At 42.0% G+C, this 15379-nt stretch overlaps 1 protein-coding gene and 1 long non-coding RNA gene across 11 annotated transcripts in view; one reads left to right on the top strand and one right to left on the bottom strand.

Annotated features, from left to right (window-relative positions):
- The window catches only part of CCDC17 (coiled-coil domain containing 17), a 30329-nt gene that overhangs the window by 12907 nt on the left and 2043 nt on the right, over window positions 1–15379 (bottom strand). For 6 of the 10 annotated variants that reach the window (XM_081865463.1, XM_081865467.1, XM_081865466.1 and 3 more), the window contains exons 2-15: window positions 12212–12418; window positions 11693–11830; window positions 8796–8858; window positions 7921–8038; window positions 6973–7132; window positions 6632–6751; window positions 6060–6193; window positions 4996–5130; window positions 3858–4084; window positions 3406–3491; window positions 2818–3033; window positions 2087–2309; window positions 1641–1751; window positions 764–921 (exon numbers count right to left, since the gene is read on the bottom strand). In XM_081865463.1, coding sequence (XP_081721589.1) covers window positions 764–921; window positions 1641–1751; window positions 2087–2309; window positions 2818–3033; window positions 3406–3491; window positions 3858–4084; window positions 4996–5130; window positions 6060–6193; window positions 6632–6751; window positions 6973–7132; window positions 7921–8038; window positions 8796–8858; window positions 11693–11830; window positions 12212–12400 — 2078 coding nt within the window. In that variant the 5' untranslated portion in view covers window positions 12401–12418. Of the gene's footprint in view, window positions 1–763; window positions 922–1640; window positions 1752–2086; window positions 2310–2817; window positions 3034–3405; window positions 3492–3857; window positions 4085–4995; window positions 5131–6059; window positions 6194–6631; window positions 6752–6972; window positions 7133–7920; window positions 8039–8795; window positions 8859–11692; window positions 11831–12211; window positions 12419–15147; window positions 15378–15379 lie in introns of those variants that run through there. The other 4 variants (XM_081865471.1, XM_081865469.1, XM_081865472.1 and 1 more) reach the window with 4 other exon arrangements.
- On the top strand, window positions 7574–13827 carry LOC309343751. The gene is made up of 3 exons (XR_014157384.1): window positions 7574–7682; window positions 13076–13261; window positions 13353–13827. It is a non-coding gene; the product is annotated as an uncharacterized lncRNA (long non-coding RNA).

Below are 15379 nucleotides of genomic sequence, written 5' to 3'. Positions count from 1 at the left end.
TATCAGCCTACTGTACTTTAATAGCGGCAGTTTGGTTTTACGGTGGATTTTTGTATTATTATTTTTTTTAGGACTAAAAAGGTGCCTCTGTTATATCCTCTCCAATGCATAAACAAAGCCAAAGGCAGCATCCTCAGCATTTGCTAATGAGGCAGCCTCTGAATATAGGATGTTCCAGTTAACAGCTATTGATAGACTAATGTGCCATGCATGTGTGAATGTCTTTAATTTTGTAGTGATTGACATGGACAGACACACACAACAAGGAAGACTCTAGATAATCATGGCAGAAGAATTACATTTTTAGGGATCATATGTACAAACAGTTATTCTGAACACATTTTGGTGTTCTGCTGCCAATGGGAAGGTCAGGAGAAAGCTCTCCTTGTGGTATGGTATAGTCTGTGGAAAGAAAATATTAACTGATGTTGTGCTTTAGTTTATATGGTCAGTTGCAGGCAGAGCAGACTATAACTACCCTCTGCTGTGCAGATGGGTAAAAGTACATCCAATCCTGCCACCACCAAAACCTCATGCAGATGCACCCTTAAAAACAGCCCCCATATCCTTAATTAAAAATACAGAGAAAATCACAGACGTGGGTGGATTAGAGATGCATAATCTTTTAGTTGTTTCATTTATACACAAAACACACAGAGAAGTATACAAAGGAAGACAGTAGGCATTTCTATGCTGACTTATCTTCATTAGAAGGAAAGCCTAGTCCTGAAAGGAGAAAGGGGTGGTATTCCTCCTTTCTCACCTTTTATTGGGCTTGTATTGGAGAGGCTGTTCCTGATCAGGAGGAGAGTCAACAAAGCCAGTGTAAGGAGGGACAGAGAAGAACAGGCTGGTGGGGGCAGGGTGGAAAGAGCGCTGGGCTGGAGAAAAGTCTGTAGGGGGTGCTGTGCAACTGGACACCTGCATTTGAAAGAACAAAATACAACAGAATTAAACAGGTGAGGTGGGGTAGCATGACAAGCAGGGCGAGGGCAGTGTAAATATACTGGGGGTGAAAGGAAGGCTTCCAATCTCTTGATCCTACTTTTCCCCCTTTTCCTAAGCCCTAAGCCGCTTATCAGCTGATCCGCTGATAAGCCGCTTATCAGCTGATCCTCTAAAAGCCGCTTTAGCGCTAATAGCGCTAATCCGCTAAGCTGTCAATGGGCTTGCTTTGCAAGACGAAAAAACCGCTATACGGAGAGCCTCACAGAACGGATTAATTTCGTCTTGCGAGGCACCACTGTATATAATTAATACATTTTCACTGAGTTTGCTCTTAGCCTTATCTTCCATGGATTCTGGATAGCTTTAACCTCCAGTTCAGCTATCAGTGGCTACTACTAGTTATGATAACCTCCAGGATCAGAGGTAGTATCCCACCAAGTACCAGTTTTTGGGGAACAGGAGTGGGAGGCTATTATCGTGCTCATGTTCTCCTTGCGGTTTCCCAATTTTTCACCATTTTTCTATTATTTCAAATTGTCTTTCTTTTTGGTGTCATTCTGGTTCTCTGCCGGAAATAAATATTGAGGACACAAAGAACCTGTTTTTCAGAATCTGTCCTCAAGAAATGCTAACTAGAAAAAGAGTTAAAAATAACTTCCAAAGAGACAATAATGCCATGCAGTTCAACTCACTGTAGGAGGGTATTTGTACAAGGAGGCATTGCCTGGATGAATCTCTGCCATTGACTGCATGTCAGCATCTCTTGCATTCACTAGTCGCAAGTACAGCTCTGCTTTGCCCAGCTGTGAGGAAAAAACAAGGTGTGGTCTGGTTGGGATTAAAACAGATACGAAAATAACTGAAGACAGTGTTGGACTAATTTATCTTGATCTGGCCAAGGTGTTCTGAAGAACAGCCATCATTCCAGGAATGTTTCTATTCAGTCAATGAGGCCAGAGATTGAATCTGTCTCAAATCACACTCAGCACAATGCAGAAAGTAGGAGCTCAGTGTTAAGTGCCAATGTTAATGGTTCACCATGAGTCTCCTGAGAGCACGAGCATGACACTCTCCCTTCATGTTGGTCAGGAAATAATTTTCTGGGCACTCTGCACTGACCCTTGCTAAAGCTCCTCACCTGGGGCACACCATTCAACTGTTCTGGAGTAAGGCTTGGCTTCATAGGAAGCACTCGGATGGGGATCTTCCAGCGCCCACACATCACTTGATGTAGATGGTCAAAGATGTTGATTTTGGCCCACCCCCTGGGGGCCAGATTCTGGATCTCCAGTCCATAAGCATCAAAGCCTCCAGATGCTTGAAGCTCAGTTATGAGGGTGATGGTGGTTGAAGGAAGGACTCTGAAAAGCAAGAACAGACAAAGGTAATACATATAAGCCTACCTTTTTCTCTACAAATCTGAATACAGAGTTCACTGTAGCCATGTTTCACATGGGGGTTTGGCAAAGAAGACTATCTTCTATATGACACTAACGTATATGACCTCTAAATAAGAACAGACAAGAATCTGGCGTGTGCAAAACTGGACTGAAACTGCCTATTTTATGGCAATCTGAAGCTCATACTAATCCCCAGAGTGAGTGGTTCCCATGCCAAGATGATAGGGCCCTGTGTCTTCTAAAGGGTCAGGATAAAAGCAGTTCATGATAGATGGTTTTCTTTGCATTGTTTTTTAGAAAGGAATCTTCTACCACTTATCATTGCATTTGTCTTGAGCATTATTTTGCTGTACACTATATACATTGAAACAATGAAAACAAATAACTTTGCCAACTGGGAATGGCTGCCCAGATAATGACCCGGGAACAGAAGAGATGAGATGTTATGGCAAAAGCCACTGAAACTCACCTTGGGACTGGTTGCCTAGCTGCTAAGATGGCGCAGCACCCTCTTTGCCCATCAGTCACATACTGTGGGTATTGACCCATATCAGAGGAGACAACGGGCAGTGGGGTGGGCTTGCCCAGCTCTTGCCCATTGCGGAACAGGCCAGAGACCAGGCAGACTTGATAAAATGTGGGATCCAGGCCCAAAAGAAAATCATAGAATATCACAAAGCCAGACCTGCAGAGAGATGATAATTGTCACACTCATGTAATAGTTAACACAGCTTGCATGCTACCCCAAGCTAAGTGAAATTCCAGGGGTTCTAGGCACTTCCAGGAATTAGGAGGGTTTAGGCATATAGCCTATCTCCCACCACCCCAAACTCTTAACAACAGCTATTTTCTATGAGCTAGCTGCAGTCCAAAAGACTCAACAGGCTAGATTCCAAAATGCATCCCTAGGAATGGTATTAGGATGGAAAAAATGAACATCTTCACTTTACATGGCAGTGTCTACAAATACTCCATGCAAGAATGAGACAGGAAAAAAACATATGCTGCCCTCCCACTAGCTCAACCCAGAATAGTACAGGTAATAGAAATGACATACGCCGGATCATATGGCGCTGGTCCCAGGGCATCAGAAGGGTCCAGGAAGTACTGGCTCATAGCTGTGGCAGATGCTCTCATGGGGCCCTATAGCAGGCAGAAATATGAGAGCTGTTTTACATTACCAAAGAATAGAAAAAGGAAATACCAGCATCAGTCTTAGGGGGAATAATGAGGCTTGCTGCCTCAAGGAAACTCTTAAGAATATAACTCATCAGCTTCAGATAAATCATTCACCCCTGAGCAAAATGGTCAGCATATTTGCATCAAGCAGAGCATGAACCACTGGATGCATCTTTCTGGAGTGAACACAGATATGGAGAGAGCCAGCCACACAGGATGATAGCTCTGAATTATTAAAACTATAGAAGTATTTTTATACTATTTCCGCTCCAAAAGCAGATATTCAGTATGACTTTTGCCTGAGGTTTCCCAAGTTAAAGGGGCACTAACCATGTTACTAGCTGGAAAGGTAGGGTCAGGCAATCCAAGAAGAGGGGGAGGAGGTGGCAGGGGTGGAGCTATAGGAGGTGGCAGCCGGGGTAGTGGTGACCCCCTCTTGGGATGTCTTAGCTTCATCCTCTCTGTGTCATGTCTCAGGCTGCCAATCTCTGCATGCAGCTGAGCCATCTCTGCCATGTGTAACCGCTGCAGTTGCGCCAGCTCTGTGCCTGAAGACCCTGATGAAAAAGAAGATGAGCAGGGGGAGCCCATTAACACAGTTATTGCTTGTGCCAATACTGGGAAAGAATCCTTATGAGGTGGGACAAGAGCCTGCATATTATTCATCTGGCTCTTTGTAAAAACAAAGCCAGCTCAATATCCTTATTTGTTTTTGCTGGACTGGCACTACTGAACATTTCAGCTACATCTCCAAAGCCAAAGTTGTGGAAATGTTGCCCCCTTCCTGCCCAACATTTCAAGGAGCACCTTTGGCCATTAGCAACCTCCATACTGCAGATGGGGTGGTCTTGAAAATTTGGGGTATGTGTAGAATCACAAAGAAAAAGGACCTGCTTGGAAATCCTGGCAGTATAATCTATGTGTCAAATGAGTAGATGAGATTTGGTGCATTTAGTTTAGGAATTGCTTCACATAAAAGGAGTTCCAAAGTGATTTACAGGGATAACAAACAATATCAATAAAAATGCATTAAAACAAAACAAATATACTAGAAGTGTTCATCCACAAAAAACCCAACAATGTAAAATAACCACATCCCACCTTGAATAAGGATGAACATAAAAAATAAACAACCAAACACCAGACCTTAGCACCGCCCAAATGCCCAGGAGAATAATGAACCACGATCTGGTTGGCAAGCTCACTGCAGTAGAATACTCAGCCCATCTCTGCCATCTTTCATGATTTCTCTCCATAATGGACAACTATGGAGGCTGAATTTCACGAACAGCAAACAGATCTGGTTACTGTCCAAAGAGAATACTCTGCACTTCCACTTAAACCTCCAAATCAAAGTGATTGCTTAGGTGATATATATGCCAATGCCCTGAATTGCAGAGATTGATGCCTGCTACTGTATCTTAAACTTCTTTGGCCCAACTTCAATAGAGTAGGCTATGGTCCCCACCATCTTCTATTTTCCTTCTGTCCTTCAGGATCTTCAACTTTAATATCTCATCTTCCAGCCTCTGGTTCTCCAGCTCAACAGACAGGAGCTCAGCATCCAAACCCCGTGGGTAGGAGTTTGGGCTACCTTCATGTTCTGCAAGGACAAAAAGAGCCAATCAACAACAAAGATGGCTTGGAGACGTGAAACAGCAAGAAGTATTTACTAAGGTTTCTCAATCTGGATAATCAGCAAATAACCATTTGGCATCATACACATTTATGATAGCACATGAGCTTTGTAAGAGGACCATACTGTCCAGTGGAATTGATTCTCACTTGGCTGTGAATAGTAAAGCCTTTTTGAGCTCAAGGCCTAAAGGCAGGGACAGCCAACATTATGCCACCCAGATGTTGGACTATAGCTTCCATCATCCCTGAGCATTGACCATGTTGACTGGGGTTGATAGAAATTGAAGCCCAACAGCATCTAGAGAGTGCCACATTGTCCCAAGGGTCCAAGAGACAGCCTAGTCTATGATACTGTTATAAGTTGGGGTGGGGGAGGAAGTAGGCTGTATGTGAGATCCTTCTAAATCTAACCTGAATCCAGCAAATGTTAAAATATAAGCCAGGCTACCTTCTTGTGTTGAGGTGATAACCTGTGTGATGGGACATTAAGGTAAACAAAGGAAAGGGGTTCTTTGTGAGATGAGTTGAAGGACAAATACAAAGTTGAAAGCTGCAGTGATGTGAGCTAGAAGCCAGAAGGAAAGAAGCAAAATGCTTGTGAGAACCATGCCTAATTTCTGATGGCCGGCATTCAAACCTGTAGCTATGGGATAAACAAAACTGTTTTGGGCTGATAATGTTGTGAGCTCCTCTATTGTAGGCTCAGGTTGTGTGTGTGTGTGTGTGTGTGTGTGTGTGTGTGTGTATCATATATATATCATAAAGACACCACAGTCTCCACTGTGGAGTAAGCACTTGGAACCCCTGGAATTTCACACTACTTGGATATTGGTGTGGCATGCAACACTACAATATCCAAGTTTGGAGAGAAGAAAACAGGGAAACAAAGCTCACTCTTCTTTCTGCCCTTGTGCTCAGGCCTTGCTCCTACTTTCTCCAGGGCTGTGGCCTCCACCTGCAGCTCATACATCTGATGGAGGATGTTATGGTCACTGCCTCCCCCCTGCAAATAAGCCAGGTAAAGTGCCCTGCAGGGAAACACAAATGCATCATCAATTTATTGGTGCTATTGCTAGATTTTCTCCTTCTGACAGCATTTCAAAGTCTTTATTAGCTCAGGGTGGTGGTGGTGGGGAATCAAAGGAACTATTTTTCCTGGCATGAAGATGAATACAGCTGGGCTTGCTAAATACCTGTATTTCATGAAGATGTGCAACATGGTGGGGAAAAGGGACCGACTGTGCCCACTGGGAAGAAAGTTGTTTCCTCTCTCATCCATTGAAAAGTATCTGCTTCCCATCCACCCAGAGTAGCAACTTGCAACTGCAGAGCTTCCCAAAAGTGGGACAGAGAGGAATCCAGGAGAAAGCTCCACAGGCAACAGTGAAAGATCTAATAAACTGATAGTCAATTCTGTTTACAGAAAATATTGTCCCATTTAGTCTTGCAGCTCCTTCCCTACTCACTGTATCTCTGAAGAGAGGGGTCCAACTGCTGCTGGAAATGACATAGACTTGAAGACCTTTTTCTCTATGTTGCCCTCAGCAATGTCTGCCTGTCTGTTGATGGGAGATTTGGGTTTGCTTCTAAAAAAAACCCAATAAGGTGTGTGAGTATCATCTTACTTTTTTCAATCAGTGATAATACTTGCTTCCCACAATGCTTGAGTCATGGATAGATTCCCCAAGGTCTTTTTGACCTTTTCTGACTCCCCTATTCCAACCTCAAATAGGGAATGATCTTAGGCTTCTCCAGCCTTTGATGGAACTCCATCCATTCCCAGAAATGGTCCCTCTTTGAGCCTTACCTGGTCTCTGCTGATACCTGCAGGAGTTCCACTTGTTTCCGCAGAGCATCCAAAGCCAGTTGGTTTTTTCCCTCCTGGGTAGTCAACTCCACCAGCAGCTGTTCAATATGAGATGTAGCTGAGTTCCCTAGTTTCAGTTCAGACAGGCGCCTATGGATCTCTGGATAAACAGAAAATGTGACACACTTTATTAGAACACCTAGACCAAGTCAACATATTTCCAGAGGCTCCCTGAATTGGATTTCCATGCAAAATATAGATACATCATTTATCTCCACTATCCTGTATCAGAGCCCTGATCTGCCCAGCTGGGAACACGTTATCCCTGGTGAATTAATATGCATCCTTTGTCCTAGTTCTCAGAAACACCTGATAAGGAAAGCAAACCTGCACTTTATATGTACATAAGATTGCAGATGTGTGCTTATTACCGGTACTTAATACCCTACCCCCCCCACCCCACTCTGAAAAGAAAAGAAAAATCTTACATATAGAAAACTTGCATATCAGGGAGAAGGCTAGGGTATAAATATATTCCCTGAAATGATAGTCTTCTATATGCAAAATGGGTTTTGTGTTGTTGTTTTGTATAGAGGAGAATTCAGTCATGAAAATCTTCATGCACAGTCTGAAGTGGAACAGTCCGGACACAGGTTTACCATGTCATCTGCTGTTTCTGAGGACTTGGCCTATGCATCCTCCAAATATACGTAAGTAGACAAGAAAGCTCTCAAGTACAAAATTAGCTGTCGGTAGTATTTGTGGATGGGTCTAACTGCCTCCTTCCCTTCTGCAGAACTTGTGGTATCATGAGCCTTGTGTATCAGGCCTGGCCATTTGCTGGATAGTGGTGGCTATTTGCGCATCCTTTATTGTTTTGAACTCCAGGTCATTCCCTTTACCTGAAGCAAGAAGGCAGTAATCTAGTAGGTACTCTCATTCTCTTACCATCCTTCTGCTGCTCCAGGTACTGGTTTCTGGCCTGGATATCTGCCAAATGGCGCTCATGTTCTTCTGCCATTTGCTGTTGGCGCTTCCAGTATTCCCACTGGTGTCTGTCGTTCTCCTAGGAGTCAAGGAAAGATGACAAGTTTGATATGTTTGATATGCCAGTGATGCAATGCTTCAGAGCTAAATGCCCATGAGAAATGGTATGTTGTGGTGAATTAATTGTAAATTCCAGAAGAAGTGATCTCGGCATGCCCTCTACTGAAAGCCTGCATGATTTAGTGGCAGAGTGCTGGGCTTAGATGTGAGAAACCCAGATTCAAATCTCCATTCAGCTTTGGGTAAATCACACTCTCTATCAGACTAGCCTACTTCCTAAGTGGTAAAGCTTAAAGCTGTTCTCTAAATTCCTTGTAAGGAAAGACAGGACACAGCCATTACAAAAATAATATCATATTGGAATGGATTTCAAATATTTATCTCATGAACAACTACCACTAGCATATAACACCCTGCTTGTAGGATTTGCATTGGCTACTAATCTGTTACCAGGACAGGTTACTGGGAAGACCACCATATTCCTTAGATCACTGTGATCAGTGGGAGAGTTTATCCTGCGAATTCCAAAGATCTCAGGTCTGTTCCACATTAACTCAGAGCAGAGCTTTTAGTGTTGCTCCCCCTGTTCTGAGCTATGATCTGCACTTTCTGGTCTGAAAATGGAACAGCACAGGAAGGAGCTCCCCATGGCAATGAGTTTCTGTAAAGTTGTTCCTCACACAATTCTGGCAATTTTAAGCACTCCACTGCAATCCAGAATTAAAATTGCTAGAAGCCTGCAACATTTTTTTAGAAGTCTTTAATCACTGTTTTACCTCTGCCTGGAATGTCCTGAATGTAGGAAGAGTGTCTTCCAGTGACATCCTCAGTTTGTGGAACTGTGAAAGGGAAGAATTCCTTTAGTGATTTAGTGATTATTATTATAATTACTACTACAACTTATTACCCACCCTTCACCCCAAGGTTCCAAGGTGGGTTACAACAGCTACAACACAATATTTAAAAGAGCTTGAAACAACTTATTCAAGTTATGGGTGCTAATTAGGGTTTGTTTATTGTTTTATTTAAGGTTGCCAGCTTATTTTTTGGCAGGACTATTGTGTCTTCTGCTGTGTGTTAAGCAGAAATGATACAAGTGAAGCTTTTCCATCACTCTGTCTCAGTGACAGGAAAGGTTTCACCTACTGAATTTCTTACAGCTGTCCAAAGAGGCCTGCATTTCCATTGGCAATCTTGCTGTTGGCGCATCATATAGAGAAAAGAGCTGGCTCTCTTCCATTCTTTTTTACTGTTGGTGAACGCAACGCTAATACAATTTCAGATGGAACTCGAGAAAATCAACACTAGTGGCCAAATTCTCTGAATCTATAGGCCAATGTTTCATACAACCTTTTCCATGCCAATGTTACTAGTTGACCTTTCTAAGCCTAATGGTAAGTTTGTCAAATGCTCAAAAAACACGTCTAGCAGGAGACAGCAGCTTATTGCCCCTTAGCTCAACTGAAATGTTGGGGTGAGGGAGCTTTCTGAAATGCTTGTAAGAAGTGCATAAGCTGAAAGCTAGACTTGTGTTGGTCGGGTGGCGGGATTTAAATTAAACAAACAGAAAACTAAGGTATTGGAAAAAAATTTGACAGATACAGAGTCAGAACGGTTTCAGAGAGAGACAGAACTAAATGTGGTTAAAAAAGTAAAGTACCTAGGGGTAAACATAACAGCAAAAAATCTGAGTCTATTTAAGGATAATTATGAAAAATGCTGGTCAGAAATTAAGAAAGACTTAGATAGCTGGACAAAATTGAAACTTTCTTTGTTAGGCCGAATTGCTGCTATCAAGATGAATGTATTGCCAAAAATGCTGTTTTTGTTTCAAACACTACAGATTGTGGACAAAACAGAGTGCTTCCGGAAGTGGCAGAGAGACATTTCCAAGTTTGTCTGGCAGGGCAAAAAGCCCAGAATTAAGTTTAAGATATTAACTGATGCGAAAGAAAGAGGGGGCTTTGCCCTGCCAGACTTAAGGTTGTATTATGAGTCAGCAGCTTTCTGCTGGCTAAAAGACTGGCTACTTCTCGAAGACACTGACGTATTGGATTTGGAAGGTTTTAACAATGCTTTTGGTTGGCATGCATATTTATGGTATGACAAGGTTAAGATCAATAAGGCCTTTAAGAACCATATTGTCAGAAAAGCAGTGTTTAATGTCTGGACAAAATATAAAGACTTATTGGAAAATAAAACTCCAAGGTGGCTCTCACCTTTGGAAGCTAAGGCCCGAAAAAGACTCAATATGGAGGCCAAATGGCCAAAATATTGGGAGATATTAGAAAAAGATGGAGACAATTGGAAATTGCAGAGTTTGGAGAAAATGAAGGATAAAGTTCGAGACTGGTTACATTACGCTCAGATTAAAGAAGTTTTTAAAAATGACAAAAAGTTAGGGTTCCAGGTGGAGAAATCGAAGTTGGAAACAGAACTGTTAGAACCTAGGACTAAGGTACTCTCAAGAATGTATAACTTGCTGTTAAAATGGAACACACAAGATGAAACGGTCAAATCGGCTATGATAAAATGGGCACAGGATATTGGGCATAATATTATGTTCGAGGACTGGGAAAGGTTGTGGACCACTGGGTTGAATTTCACTGCATGTAATGCTTTGAAAGAAAATGTTATGAAAATGATGTATAGATGGTACATGACCCCAGTCAAACTTGCAAAAATATACCATGTGTCTGATAATAAATGTTGGAAATGCAAAGAGAATGAAGGAACATTCTTTCACCTCTGGTGGACCTGTCCTAAAGTGAAGGCCTTTTGGGAAATGATATATAATGAGCTGAAAAAGGTATTTAAGTATACCTTCCTTAAGAAACCAGAGGCCTTCCTTTTGGGCATTGTCGGTCAGAGGGTGACAAAGAAGGACCGAACTTTTTTTCTGTATGCAACAACGGCAGCAAGGATACTCATCACTAAATATTGGAAAACCCAAGATCTACCCACACTGGAAGAATGGCAGACGCAACTGATGGAACTAGCCGAGATGACTGGCAGAATCCGAGACCTGGGAGAGGAGAGGATGGAAGAAGACTGGAAGAAATTTAAGACTTATTTGCAAAAACATTGTAATTTGGTTGAATGTTAAGAAGGATGCTGGATCATAAATAACTTGGCACCACTAAACTAGAATGGAGTTATGAGGATAAGCTACTTAAGAATTTAAAATTTTTTTTGAACAATTATTAGATTATATTTAATCTACTAAGATTTGGTCATAGGGTGTTGGAGATTAGAAAGTTAGATAATAAGAGTGGAATTAGGACGATAAATTGCTGGCAAAATTTTATTGGAATGAAGGTAGGAGCGGGAGATGAGAGGAAGTCCAAAGAAGTGGTGAAACTATGTTGAGATATATGTTATACTGTTTTATTTTTATGTATTGTATTAAAAAAAGCCTTAATAAATATCATAAATAAAAAAAAAATGAAAGCTAGACTTGTGGTGCTGTACTCAGATGATGAGCCCTTTGTTTCATCAGCTCAATTTTTCATCTGTGGTGACAAAAAATAAAAAGGCATCAGAGATGAGGGGAAATAACCTAAGTGTTTGAATTAATTAAGTACTAAGTAAAGTAGTTTAGAATGGAAGTACTGTAAACAGAGAATCTATGATGGAGCAAAGATCTGCGCTCCTCTCTTCTTTTCTGCAGTACCTCTTCAGTCAGTTTCTTCAAGGCCTGGCTGTCTGAAACACTTCCTTTATGATCAAAGCTTCTGGAGTGGTGTGCTTGTTCCTCATATTCCCCATCCAAGTGATGCTTCTTTGTTTTTGGTGCTTGTAGCTGATGATGCTGTGCCATAGAAGAAACCACCACCCAGAAAAGAAAGCCAATAAATGGAAGGGGGTGTCAGGAAAATATATTGTTACTCAAATGCAAATTCATGGAAGCTAAAATATCTAAACAGAAGGCTTCAAAACCCTCTCAGTTCATGAAACACCTCGAAACTGGGGTGGGGGAAAAATCTAGGCATACCTTCCTCCTCCTTCTGCTGTATGTGTACATACACAGGAAAAAGTTTAAAATATTGATGGCTTTTTGGTATGACTGGAAAAGCCTTATACGCCAATGCAGTCAGCAAAATTGCAGCACATAACTTTCCCCCTCCAGCACACAAGCTAGTAGGTCCCAAAATATTGGGGGAAAGTCTAACAAACATTGCCAGGTCTTTACCATGCTGTCCGGAGTCTCTGCTTTCTTAGGTTCTTTCCCCTTACGGAGGGCTTGCCTGTTTCGGTATCTGGCATCAGATGCAGTCTCCTCTCCAATGCAGAATTTTTCCATGTGCTTTTCTAGCAGCCGCCTGGAGCGGAACCCCATCCCGCAGTTGGCACAGTGGAAAGCCACCAGATCCGTCATCATGAGGAGTGCCTGCTGCTGCTGTTCCACAAAGGGTGGTGTTTATTTGGAAGGCACTGGGCACTTGTTCTCCCTTGCAGGAAAGGACTACAACAGCATATGGAGTTTCTATAGTTGCTATGCTGGTAACTGGCAGGTGGTGCCTAGCCAGCCAAAATGATGCAGCAAAGTAGCCCAGAGTGATTGGAATAATCACCATGGCAGTAGCTACTGTTTATGTTTGCTGTTACCTAAGATCTGTTAAGGAGAGGAGATCTGTGTGTGCACCTGGTCTCTATTTGCTTTTGATATTTCTGACAGGGCCCTTTCTGTGATAGCACTCTGTAATATCTGGCCTGGATTGTGTGCTACTGCAAGCCTAATCCACAAGCACTTCAATAAAAATGTTTATGTACATATAGTCCATTCCTAACCATATGTACAAAGTGGAAAAAAGTTTACGACATGAAAAGGTGTAATAATAAAAAGGCCTAAAGTAAATGCAATAACCAAATCAGTAAGAGCTGTTACTGGGAAACTCTAAGTGCAATCTGAGAATCCAAGAAGGAGCTGAGTCTATAATACCTGGTTGGGGTGTCAGCCACCTCCCTGCATCAGTCACTAGAGGGGAGGGACAGTTAAGGAGAGTGTATGTTCTTAAAGCAATTCCATTCTTCTTCTTCTGTTGTTTATATGCAGGGCAATAAAGGCTGTCCCTACACTCCGGCATTCGTGCATACATGTGTCTGTTTCCACGCGCACATTTGTGCGCCTTTGACTTGGAAAAGGTTCAGAAAGGGGCAACCTAAATGATAAATGGGATGGAGCAACTCACCTGGGAAGAAAGGTGGCACAGCATTTGGGACTTCTTAGTTTAAAGAAAAGGTGAGTAAGTGGTGACATAATAAAAGATTATAAAATTATGCATGGTATGGAGAAAAAGGATAAAGATTTTCTTCCTCTCTCATAATGCTAGAACTCAAGGACATCCAATGAAGCTGAATGTTGGAAGATTTGGAACAGATAAAAGTAGTTTAAATATGCAGCACATATTTAAACTAAGGAACTTGCTCCCACAGGACGCATTGATGGCCACCAGCACAGGGAAAATGTATTTATGGGGAGTGTGATAACCCTAAAAGAAAGTGCAGAAACAGACACCAAGTACTGGTATCATAAAATCATAGAAATTGTAGAATTGGAAAGAACCCCCAAGGGCTATCTAGTCCAACCCCCTGCAATGCAGGAATCTCAACTAAAGCATCCACAACAGGTGGCCAGCCAGTGATATAAACCTCCAGTGAAGGACAGTCCACAACCTTCTCAGGGAGTCTGTTCCACTGTCAAACAGCTCTTACTGTCAAAATGCTTCTTGATGTTTAGTCAGAATCTGCTTTCATGTAACTTCAATCCATTGGTTCAGGTTGGCAACTTTGTTATTGCTGAGTTTGAGACTAGAATTTGAAAAGAAAATTTGTTGGCAAATATATTTTTAGTATGAAATCCTCTTTTTGAAAAAGGGCATTTTTTTTCTTCCTTGGAGATGATAGATTGAAAAGAAACTAATCATTAGTGTGTTGTCATAGCCAAGTGTAGATTTTTATGGGGCCTTGCTACTTCCTGCGTGTTAGTTACATTGCTCACTACGTAATTATCCAGTGGTATCATTTTTCCAAGTACTGTATGTAGAAAATTGAACCACCATTGTGAACAAGACCCAACAAGTCTGTAGCAGCAAGGGAAGCCACTGACAGAGATGGGCATCCAGCCGCTGCTGACGGTTTGGGTGAGGGCGGGGCGTAAAGCAGGAAGAGTTTGTGAGCTTATTTTGCATTTAGTCACAACCATAATGCAGTGCGCTGAATTAATTCTTTTATCTGTATTTTCTGTTTATTTCTGTTGTGAAATATTACATGTGCTGGTTCTAAAAGCAAATAGAAATTCCGGAATATAACTCATTGTTGAAAAGCAAGATTTTAACTCTTGGTTTAAAGGAGTTGCTGTCACCTAAGAAGCAGGCGTGGTTACTCCAGCAAATCTACCACGGTGCTTAAGTTTATACTCTGGTTTCTCTTCAGATCGTATAAATCTTTCGCCTTTTACTAAAGATTTCCGTGGAGAGGAACAGTTATGAGTTTACAACTAATTTTTTGAGGCCCCGCTTCGGTGGGGCTACTTTTTTGTTGTTAAAAATAGATTTGAATGCTTACCAACTTCACAAAAATCAACAGGCATAAAACAGTGTTGTTAAAAGCATGATGCTGTTCGTTTCTTTTAATGCCGACCCATAGCGCAGTTTTATACGTGTTTAGGCGGAAGCAAGAATTTAAAAAGTCTGCTTATTTTGAAGTTACCGGTAACTGTATATCAATGAATGAAGGACTGCCGGAAATGTAGCGTTCTGATCGCTAGCCCATCGGACTTGGGGAACCCTGTGCAAATGCCCCCTCCGCCACAAAACTCCCTCGGTGACATTGGGCTTGTGTCTCTCAGGCAGCCCATCTTATAAGGGTGTAAAGGGAATAAAAACGGGTGGCGGGGTGCCTGAGCTTGAAGGAAGAGCGGGATAAAATGCCATGAATACGATATGTGCATAATATTGAATTTTGGCAATCGTCACGAGATTCCCATAGATTCAAAAAAGGAAAAGTTGTATACCAAAAGGCAAAAATAAATGAATCGGGCAAAACGCAAAAAAGGTTGAAAACGGAAAAGTTAAAAATTACGAGATACCAATTAATCTGCACTAAAAGACCCCGTCATTCGTCTACCTATATAGCTGCTTCTCCATCACAAGAGAGGCCATTTCCCCCTTAGAACGCTCCTCCGGCTAGGCTCCAAGTCATTAACTTTGGCTTGCACGTCATTTTCGGAAGTGTAAATCTCCAGAAAACATGGGGAAACAATTAGGGGGCGGGCGCCGCAAGTCGTGCTGGTAGATGTAGTTTTTTTGTAGGCATTTACGTCACCTGACAGACGTAGCTTCCCGGCAGGCTTTGCGGC

This window comes from Podarcis erhardii (assembly GCF_964252035.2).
Source record: "Podarcis erhardii genome assembly, chromosome: 6".
Taxonomy (NCBI): Eukaryota; Metazoa; Chordata; class Lepidosauria; order Squamata; family Lacertidae; genus Podarcis; species Podarcis erhardii.
The sequence above is the reverse complement of the archived record's forward strand: the minus strand, read 5'-3'. Positions and strand labels throughout refer to the sequence as shown.